This window comes from Castanea sativa, chromosome 10, assembly GCF_040712315.1.
Source record: "Castanea sativa cultivar Marrone di Chiusa Pesio chromosome 10, ASM4071231v1".
Classification (NCBI taxonomy): domain Eukaryota; kingdom Viridiplantae; phylum Streptophyta; class Magnoliopsida; order Fagales; family Fagaceae; genus Castanea; species Castanea sativa.
In genome coordinates this window covers 6,523,804-6,534,294 of record NC_134022.1, presented here as the reverse complement: position 1 = coordinate 6,534,294, position 10,491 = coordinate 6,523,804, and the positions used below count along the sequence as shown (strand labels likewise).

Sequence of the window (10,491 nt, the reverse complement as noted above, 5' to 3'; positions counted from 1 at the left end):
GGGAGAGGGTGGAGTTACGTTTGGCATGAGGGAGACGGTGGAGCTCAGTCACAACTGGAGCTTGGAGAGGCGTGTGAGAACCTTCGAGAGAAAGTGTGAGAGGCGGAAACCAATTGAAGGTAAAATAACTACGGAAATTATTTTACAGTTAATGCAAAAAACAATTTCCGTTTGACCCAATTTTCTGTGCCTACCAAACACACAACATGGTGTAAAACAATTTCCTAAAATGCTTTTCAGTCAAAACAAACGCAGCCTTATCATCACTACCTTCAAGGATATATAACATAATTTCATAAGGAATGAAAGAGACAGAGAGATGTGTACTACCAATATTAACGATTTGCTAATTAATTTGCAACCGACTCAACTTATTGTTCAAAAAAAAAAAAAAGTGTAACACTACCTACATTCATTATAAACTGGATACTAGATAAATATTCCTTGTAGAAGTTGTAGTATCAAGTTTCAACAATCTCTTTTACCCCAAAAAAAAAAAAAATTTATGCTAACGAATGTCTTTAGGGTATTGGTTAACAATCTATTTTAAGAAAATTTTAACATCACTTTTATGGAAAAAAAAAAAAAAAAAAAAAAAGCTATCAAAAAATTAATTACTATTTTTCTTTTTTCATAAAAACTTTTTTAAAATAGATTATTAAACAATGCCCTAAGGGCATAAGTTAGCATTTCCAAAAAAAAAAAAACTAACGGATGTCTTCCGTGTATTAGTTAATAATCTATTTAAAGAAAGTTTTTATAAAAAAAAATTAATAATTTAATTATTTTTTTATTTTTTATAAAAGTGATGCCAAGTCAATTAACCTAGCTAAAAAAAAAAAAAGTCTCATCAATCTCTTGTACAGATTCAATTATTCAAATGGCGATTAGCAGTTCCAAGAAACAGAATCATAATAGAAAAATAAGAAGTCTAACTGTACTAGTACTACCTAAATTCATTATAAAGGAATTGAAATTGACCCTGCGTAATGGCGATAGGCAATTCCAAGAAACAGAATCATAATAGAGAAATAAAAAGTCTAACAGTACTAGTACTACCTAAATTCATTATAATGAGTTGAAGATGACCCTACCTAGTTCAATTCATGCTAACATGGATTACTACTCCAACTGTGAACTCAGACCAATAAAATAAATAACTAAATACCAAGTGAAGCTGTCTCGATGGAATATGTATAGTTAATGAAGCTGAAGATAGAACATTAAAAAGTAGGAAAACGGGTAAAATGAAAACACATGGCAAGTAGTGATTGGTTGAAAATAGAATGGTACATAAAAAATAATACAGAAGATTTGGACTTATACCTTTAGGGAATTAGTTTATAAACTATTTTAATAAACTTTTTATAGAAAAAATTAATTTTTGATCTTTTTAATATTTTCTATGAAAATAATGTCAATTTTTTTTTAAAATAGTTTATAAATAATTGCCCTAAATGCGCATGTTAACAAGACCCAAAAGGTGAACAAATAAAGAATTTATTCCCAATTAACAAACCAAGATCAAAATAAAAGTGAAAGTGAACTACTTATTTCCTATTAGTGTTGCCTTACAATCGTATCAGTACTCAAATATATATATATCCTTATTTCACAGTCGAATTGCAGGTCAACAGATCTTAATTGATCAAAAAAATAAATATATTTGAACGAAGATCAAAGCAATTAATTCAGCGAGAATGCGGCACATGCACAGACAGCATTACCTCGAAACTTATCATCAATACATCTATTGTCATGGATAACATATTTTATCGTAATAAGAGAGAGAGATATGTTTAACACCAATATTAACAATTTGTTAATTATTACTATGTATTCTTGGTGTAGTGGTCACTCTATAAATATAAGCTCTTATAGGGTGTGGGGGGGTAAGGGTCGGAATTCAAATCTTCAGAAGAAAAAAACAATTTGCTAATTTGCAACCGACTCAACTTATGTACTAGCGCTTGTATTTTGATTTTTACAAATTCAGCCCCGGCACTCCCTCACATCAATCACTTTCATCAAAATAATATTTTAATAAAAGAGCAAGAAATATCCACCCCAACATACGGCAAATTCTAAGTTTATTTGTGTGAATTTTAGTTAGTTTAACTGGTAAAAACTAAATTATTTTTATAATAATAAATGGATCCCACGTTAGTTGGGGTAATTACAACCTTAAATTATACCACAAATTACACTTTGCGCCCTAAACTTTCAGAATATACAATTAACACCTTAAACTATAACTTGTTTTAGACTTTGCAAATCGCCGTTAATTTTGCTATTATCTTGAATGAAAAATCAAGATTTAGGAACCATCCTAATCAATAAAATATATCTGCAAAATTGCTTCAAAGGAACCATCCTAATTTGATAAATAGACAATTTCAAGAGAGGTTATACTTCCAAAGTGAAATTTCACTCAATAACAATATTTTTTAATCTTCTTTTTTATTCATTATTAAGCCATATAAACAGATGACGACTTTAGAAGATGAACATAAATCAAAATTCAAAAGAAACCCATTTTTTATCTATTACAAGTACATTGGATTTATTTAAAAACTAATATAACAATATATAATTTATCTCACCCTTATCTATTTACCCATCATTTAAGAAAGTACAACTTTGAAAAATGATAAAAAATGATAAGATAAAAAGCACATACCAAATATCATGGAAATTGAAGAATTAATACGAATAGAGGAAAAATTAAAATTCTGGAAGGCAGGAAGCATATCATGTAAGGCCAATGGGGGAATTACAGTTACTTCAGAACTGATTGTTATTCATTGGAATTTAAATTCTACTTGGACTTATTATAAAACATCATACCTATACTAGCTAATTCTCTATTTCATATGAAACACAGTCAAAAACTAATCCAATAAGTATTAATTAGGGTTATGTTAAGCTTGTGTTTTGATTAAGTCTATTTGCGTTTTTTACTCTTAAAAAATGCTGTGACAGTTGATAATTGTATAGTGCAGGCATAAGGTTTTATAAGAAGTCTTTATACAATTAAAATCCTAATCTCAATATCATAAGCGAAAATTATACCGATAATATGACAATGTTAAGATTTTTCTATTTCGAGCGTTAAGAATAATATATATATATATATATATATATATATATATTCATTATGTTAATTTTTTTTTTTTAAATTGAAATAAAGTGATGACACAAAACATAATCCCTATTTCACTAGCTTGCTGTCTGACTCATTTAAAGTTTATCATGGCTGATAAAAAGTTAATATTAAACTATTATCTAAAGATTTACCCATGGCAATTAGGTAGGGTATCCACTTGGTGTAACCAAGCCTGTGTGATGTGATGCACAGATTAATTAAATTAATTTATGTATAAAAGAACAAAATATTTTACAAATATTATTGAGAATATCATAATAATTAGTAGCCATGTAATGTGCAAGTTTTATTATAAGAAAAAACAAGATTATGACAATTGATTAAACTAATTAAAAGAAGTATTAAAGTTTATTTTATATATCTTGAAATTTTTGGTAATAGAATTGCAGTTGAAGTTGAGTTTTAAATTTCTTGAAACTTAGATATTAGAGTCTTATTTAAATTAATTTATCCTAATCATTAATAAGATAAATAGAATTTTAGTTGGAGTTGAATTTTTAATTTTTTTGAAATTTATGTAATAGTATTTTAGTTATATCAAGCTATCCTAGCCATTAATAAGATAGACTAATTTAACCATTATTGATTGTGTAGCCACTTGTATGAGATAGAAGATAGATTCCGGGCATAACCATGGTTTTTAGAACCTAACTTTTATTATAAAATATATGATGATTAAAATACTAAAAATAAATACTGAAATTTCTTCTATTCTAAAAAAAAAAAATCTGAAATTTCTTCTAAAATTTTAGTGATTGAATTTTAATCAAAATAGCAATTTAAGTTTTTAGAAATTTGAGGATAGAGTTTCACTTATAATAGAATTAGGTTAACAATTTTAAAGTACTTATAGTGTGGCAAGGACTATTTTGTTAGTTGTAGCAAAATAATTATCCACATGAATTTATATGAAAAAAAGAGGTGTTTACTCAATATAAAACTTTTATTATATACTAAGTTATAACCCTTGCATATGAACTAGTATACATAATTAAGAATAAACACAATTTCATATATATATATATATATATATATATATATATATATATATATGTAGGGTCATTTGGGCCTAGGAATATGTGGGGGGTGGCCTAAGAGTATTCTTTGGGCTAAAGGCCCAATCCGAGGACACTGAATGGTCCGAGATGTCTGAATGACAACTCATAAAGCAATACTAAATAGTAAAGATGTAATACCTGAACATGTATGTCCAAAAAAATAGTCCGAGGATGATTATGTCCTCGGCTATGTAAAGCCGAGGCAAGTAAAGGGCTGGTTAATATCCACAGGCAATGTTCTAGAAAATCCTATGGGTAGGGGTAAACATGGTGAATGTGAAAGCTAAGAAGAAGAGCGGTGGAATATCTAAGATAAAGCTGTTACCATCGCCCCCGCATTGAATGCTTTGCAACTGCTATTCTGGCCGTATTAGTGGGGAAGTGAGACTTGAGCATTAGAGTTTAGCCTGCCTCTTGTTTCCAAAGACTTCATGGGAGGTGGATGGGACAAGTATCTAATCCAGCAATCTAACCCTGACGTGGAGGATGAAGAGGAAAAGAAGGAGGGAATATAAAAGAAAGAAGGGACCTTCAGCAAAGGGGGAGGAAAAAACAGAGAAAAAAGACTGTATACCTCACGATCCATAATTGTAATCTATCTGAGAAGAAATAATATAAATCATCTTCGGCTTGTGTCCGAGGAGAAGATTCTTTCATAAATACAGTTCCTTGTGTGTATCATTGTGATCAAAGCCCATCATCTTTGTTATCTAGACATTACTAGAACCTAGATTTCAAGCCTACTCTTTACAAATTTTATTGTAAAAGGCATTTCAGGCCTATCCCCCTTTGACTGTGAGTCCAGGCTCAAATTGTGGCCTTACAATATATATATATATATATATATATATATATATATATATATAGTGAATGGGTTTAAGTTACAATTGATGTAATTTAAGTAATATTACACTACTCAATATTTTTTATTAAATATGCTTTTTACAAACCTATCTTAAGATTACATGTTCTTCTTATGCCAGAAACAATAATTGTCTCATCTATAAATGTGTAAATTTAAGCTTTTGTTTTTGAAAAGTATGTGTAAAAGATAAGTTGATGGTTTGAATATTATATATCTTATTGACATAAAATTTGACATACGTGTTAAAAACGTGAAAAACATGCAATTTAATGTTGAGATTTTTTAAATATTAATCCAATAAAATTTATAAGGCGGTGTAATATTAATTAAAATTATACGAAGTGTAACATGATCTTGAACTATGTATATATTGTTATTACCAAATAAGTAACACATTTTACACATTTATAGTATTGGAATTATATAGAAACTAATAATTTTGAATTAATCATTTTTATATTTACGAAGTTTAGATACATGACTTTGGATATTAATATGATTGACACAAAAGAGTATAATTGAAAGGAAATGGGTCATGAAATTGGAGTTACACACTTGGCATCACATTATAAGGTAATTAGAAAGACACTTGAAACAAAATTAAAGTGCAATTGGAATCTGATTTGGATTCTTAATCGAACTTCCACTTTCATGTTGTAAACAACTAAATTCAAGTTTGAAATAAAATAAAACATGTAAAGTAGTTTCACAAATGAGAATTTATATTGGTGAATAAGTGGTACTATTCTTAGTAATCATAGAAGAATGATACTTTGATTCGATCTATTTTAAAATTTTGTTAATTGTAATTGTAAGAATGTAATCTTGATTCGAACACTAAATATCCTTCAATTTGATTAAGGAATGGATCAGAGATCTTCAAAATGGAATTACAAAGAATCTTTGGCTATAAGCTTGTTATAAATTCTTTGTTTTTTTTTTTTTTTGCATTTTTCATATTCTTTGTGCATTCATCGTGTTCTTCGTATATTCTATTTTTTTGAATATTAATGGTGGAAGTTCTTCAGGGTTATGGAGGCTTGAATTTGTAAAACTTTACTAATCTGTTATTTTTTGGTGTTTTGGGAGGCTTTTAACCTTGATTCCATTGAAATTTGAGATCTAAGAAGATAATTTGGATGAATTCTATTTGAACGTTCTTTATATTCAAAGGTTGAAGTTCTTGAAGTTCCTAAAGGCTTTAAGGGCTTGATTCCAGAGGAGTTTCTAAACTTTTGAATGTATCCCAGACTTCTGAATGCTTATGGGTGTCTAAAATGCCTTAAGAAGACTTATATTTATAGGAGTTTGGAGAAGTTAAGCAACATGTGAACAAATTTGATTGGTGACAAATGTCACAATCTAAGTAGAGAAAATTTAAGACTTTTTTCTCCAAGACACTTGGCACTTTTTGATTGGCTAAAATGTCTTAATTTTCAAAATGACACATGTTAGTACTCAATTGGATTGCTTGTGTCATTGCCAATACGTATAGACATGTGATTGATTCTTGTATGCTTCTTTTGCTTTTGTTCCAGTGACACTTAGCAAATTTTTGTTGGTCTTTGAATTGTAGTGGTGGTATCCACTAGTAGTAGTGACACTTTGTAATTGGCCGTAGTATACAAACTTGGTGGTATAATGTGGCAAGTTGTGATTGGTTGAGAATTTTTTTTCTATACAAACATATTATTATGTATTATATGATATGAAATGAAAAAACCTAAAAAAAGAAAGCCAACTTACAAAATTTTCCCTATTGGTGATGAAAAACTATTTTAATTTATACCCATAATTTATTGGTCAAATGACTGTTCCAATAATGTCTTCCACGGTGTGGCCAGGGTCCATTCCGATCATATAAATGGAGTAGGATTAGGGGGCATGTTGACTATGGTGTTGAGTTGGGTAAAGAAAAACCAAATATAATCGTATAGAGGAGATTATAAATCGACTATCTATTCATATAATATAATTCAATTTATAAAGTTTTTGCTATCAAACAAAGGGCATTAAATCAATTTTTAACTGCAAGATGAGAGAGAATTAAAACTAATTTACCAATTGGTGCTAGTCAATTCAATTTTTCAAAAAAATTCACTGAACAAGAATTGATTGCTTGAAAAAAGTTTTTCTATAAGAAGATAATGTAATCTAACAAGTTATCGAGTGGTGTAACTCTAAGCAATGTTATACCACTCAATAATTTGTTATAGAATTCATATTTTGAAAATCTTACTGTTGAAATACACGTTTTATATGTTGTTAACATTCATGCCAATTTTTATGTCAGTTGGATGTTATTTACCATTTAATCTATAAATTCATCTTTTATATATTATTTTAAACTATAAAAACTTGAAATTAAAACATGACTATTAAGCTTTGATCACCTTGAAATTTCAAAGTATAGAGAATATATAAAGAAAACGTAATCTAACGGTGGATTTGTAAAATTTCACATCTAGTTACAAAATGATAGTGACGTTATTACAAGGTGACGGCGCATTAAGAAGCTGACGGAAGTTCACCTGTTACATACTGAATGCACGTTAAGAAGCTGACGGCAATACACTATCCGTCAACTACTGTCATTGACACCCCTTTAGCATTCATGGCCATGCCCCTCACGCAGCAACATTAAGGTGACGGATCACGTGGACGAGTCAGGGGTGACGACCTTGGCTGTAAGGTCTTTGGCTGATGTCCTTGGCTGACGGACCACGTTGGCGTACGTAAGCTGACGACAGTATAGGAGTTACACGTGGATTGACGACCTTGGCAGGTGAAGGCTGAAGGAATAACCCAACTTTCATTTTTAGCCTATCTTGACCTCTGCTTATGTGAACATAAGGAAAGTTCTTGCGCTACGCGTTCGACTTAGTTAATAAGATTCCTATAAGGAAAGGGCTCAATACAATAGGCAAAGATCCGCGAATTACTCTCTTAAAAAGGAAAGTGCTTCTTCACCAAGGCGCATATTTCGGCCACACACCACTATATATACCCCAAGACCCTCATGACCCAAAGGTACGCACAATTACCTCAACTCTGGCACTCTAGGGTTGTTTAAAAGATTCTAACTTGATCGTCGGAGGGTCTTTGGCCGGCACCACACCGGTGCTCTCTGTCGATCACCTACTTTTTTCTTCGCAGGTGTTGCTTCAAATCGGTGGAGTACTAGCAGCTTACTGGTGATCTTTTAGGCATCATCAGTTGGCGCCGTCTGTGGGAAAGACGACAAGCATTTAGCCTTGCTCTATTCCTGAGACAAAAAGTTGTATGGTACTCACTCGATCGATGGCAACAGTCAACAACCAAGGCGACGAACCGCATGCTACAGCGCTAGAAAGGCAAGTTCAGACGCTGGCTGCCGCTGTCGAGCGCCTTACTAAACAGAACCACGACTTAGAAGAGCAACTACGGCAGATGACGGGCGCACCAAAGTGCGCAGGGGAGGACCGGGGAAGTAGCGAGCCCGGAGGGAGGAATGCCGTCGAGCTGAAGGTAGTACCGCACCGACAAGGCTGGAGCGGCCGGAGACAAACCCGCCATCCTCCTATGTCTCCATGCCACCTCATATCGCAGCCGATATGCGGGGAGATGAGGGAGCGCATGGATGCAATGATGAACGCCCTTAAGGGACGGGTATCCGGCAATACGGGACGACCTAGTCCATAGAACGGATTCACCATTCACAGCGTTGGTGAACTCATACCCCGTCCCTTCAAAGTTTAAAATGCCCCATGTGGAAAACTATGACGGATCCAAGGACCCGCTGGACCACCTGGAGTCTTTCAAAACACTAATGCATCTTCAGGGTGTACCGGACGAAATCATGTGCAGGGCTTTCCTCACCACCTTGAAAGGGCCTGCGAGGGATTGGTACAGCAGGTTGACGCCTAATTCCATCGGCACTTTTAAGGAATTAGGTGCACAGTTTGTATCGCACTTCATTGGAAGTCATCGACGCAAGAGGTCTATTGCATGTATGCGGGAATTAAACAACGAGAAGGTGAGACATTAAGGTCTTATATAGCCCGCTTTAACAAGGAATCCCTCTCGATAGACGAGGCAGACGACAAGACACTTGTGGCAGCATTCATGAACGGGTTACAAGAGGGTAAGTTCTTGTTCTCTCTATGCAAAAACGACCCAAAGACTATGTCCGACGTATACTACGGGCGACGAAGTATATGAACGCGGAGGATGCCTTGCGGCCGGGGACGACTACAAACCCGAGAAAAGGGAGAGACGGGGAAGATACGAAACCCGATAATGGACGAAAGAGGGGAGAACCGAGAGGGACGAGATGATCGACGACCCGAAGCCGCCTACGGGAAGGTACACGAACTTCACTCCCACGAATGCGCCCATCGACCGGGTGTTGATGCGGATTAAAGACGAGGAAACTTTGGCCTTTCTGGAAAGCTGAAGGGAGATCCCAACGGGAGACCAAGGGATAAGTACGCCGATTTCATCAAGACCACGGCCATGACACCGCCGATTGCTACGACACTGAAACGGCAAATAGAAGCTCTCATTAGGCGAGGGAGGTTACGAGAGGTTTGTCAACAAAGAGAGGCGGACCCGCCACAAAATCAAGCCCCTCGGCGAGATAATGATCGCCCCGGGCAACCCATAGGAGACATAAGGATGATTGTAGGAGGCACCACAAGGGCCGGATCTTCCAAGAAAGCCCGAAAGACATACATCGGAGCGGTCCGAACGTCCAATCGGCAAGTCCTGCGCACTGGAAGGCCGCGGATTGGAAATCCTCCCATTGAATTCTCGGAAGTAGACGCCCGGCGCCTCCATCACCCCCACGACGACGCCTTGGTCGTCACCATACGAGCGGGAGATTACAACATACACCGGGTTCTCGTAGACAACGGTAGTTCGGCGGACATCCTTTACTATCCCGCTTTCCAACGGATGCGAATTGAAAGGGAGCGACTAACTCCGGTTAATGCCCCACTCATTGGCTTTGGAGGGGCGAGGGTGCATCCGGCCAGGCCTTTGTCACTTTAGCGATAACCGTTGGAGACTACCCACGGCGAGGTCACCCGGAACGTAACATTCACAGTAGTCGATTGCTCGTCGGCTTACAATGCCATCATAGGACGTCCAACCCTCGACTCATGGAAAGCTGTAACCTCGACATACCATTTAATGATAAAATTCCCTACGATCACGGGATTGGAGAATTAAGAGGAAATCGGGTATCCGCACGAGAATGTTACGTGGCCATGATGGAGATGGACAATCACATTCGGGCCATGAACATAGAAGAACGTCGGGTGGCGACGAACCCGTCGAAAAGCTCGAAGACGTGCACCTCGACGAAGCCCACCCGGAGCGAACGACAAAAGTCGGAACCTTGGCCGACCCGGCGGTACGTC

The 10,491-nt window shown here is 35.1% G+C and overlaps 1 protein-coding gene across 1 annotated transcript; it reads left to right on the top strand.

Annotated features, from left to right (window-relative positions):
• Positions 1 to 9,367: 9,367 nt before the first annotated feature.
• Positions 9,368 to 10,120, top strand: LOC142611933 (uncharacterized). The gene is made up of 2 exons (XM_075784082.1): positions 9,368 to 9,433; positions 9,521 to 10,120. Exons 1-2 carry the CDS (start codon positions 9,368 to 9,370, stop codon positions 10,118 to 10,120), a joined length of 666 nt encoding a protein of 221 aa, XP_075640197.1.
• Positions 10,121 to 10,491: the final 371 nt, after the last annotated feature.

Coding starts and splice junctions, on each gene's coding strand:
- LOC142611933 (XM_075784082.1), top strand. CDS start 9,368: ATGGACGAAAGAGGGGAGAACCGAGAGGGACGAGATGATCGACGACCC. Junction 9,434..9,520: donor CCGAAGCCGCCTACGGGAAG/GTACACGAACTT, acceptor CTTTCTGGAAAG/CTGAAGGGAGATCCCAACGG.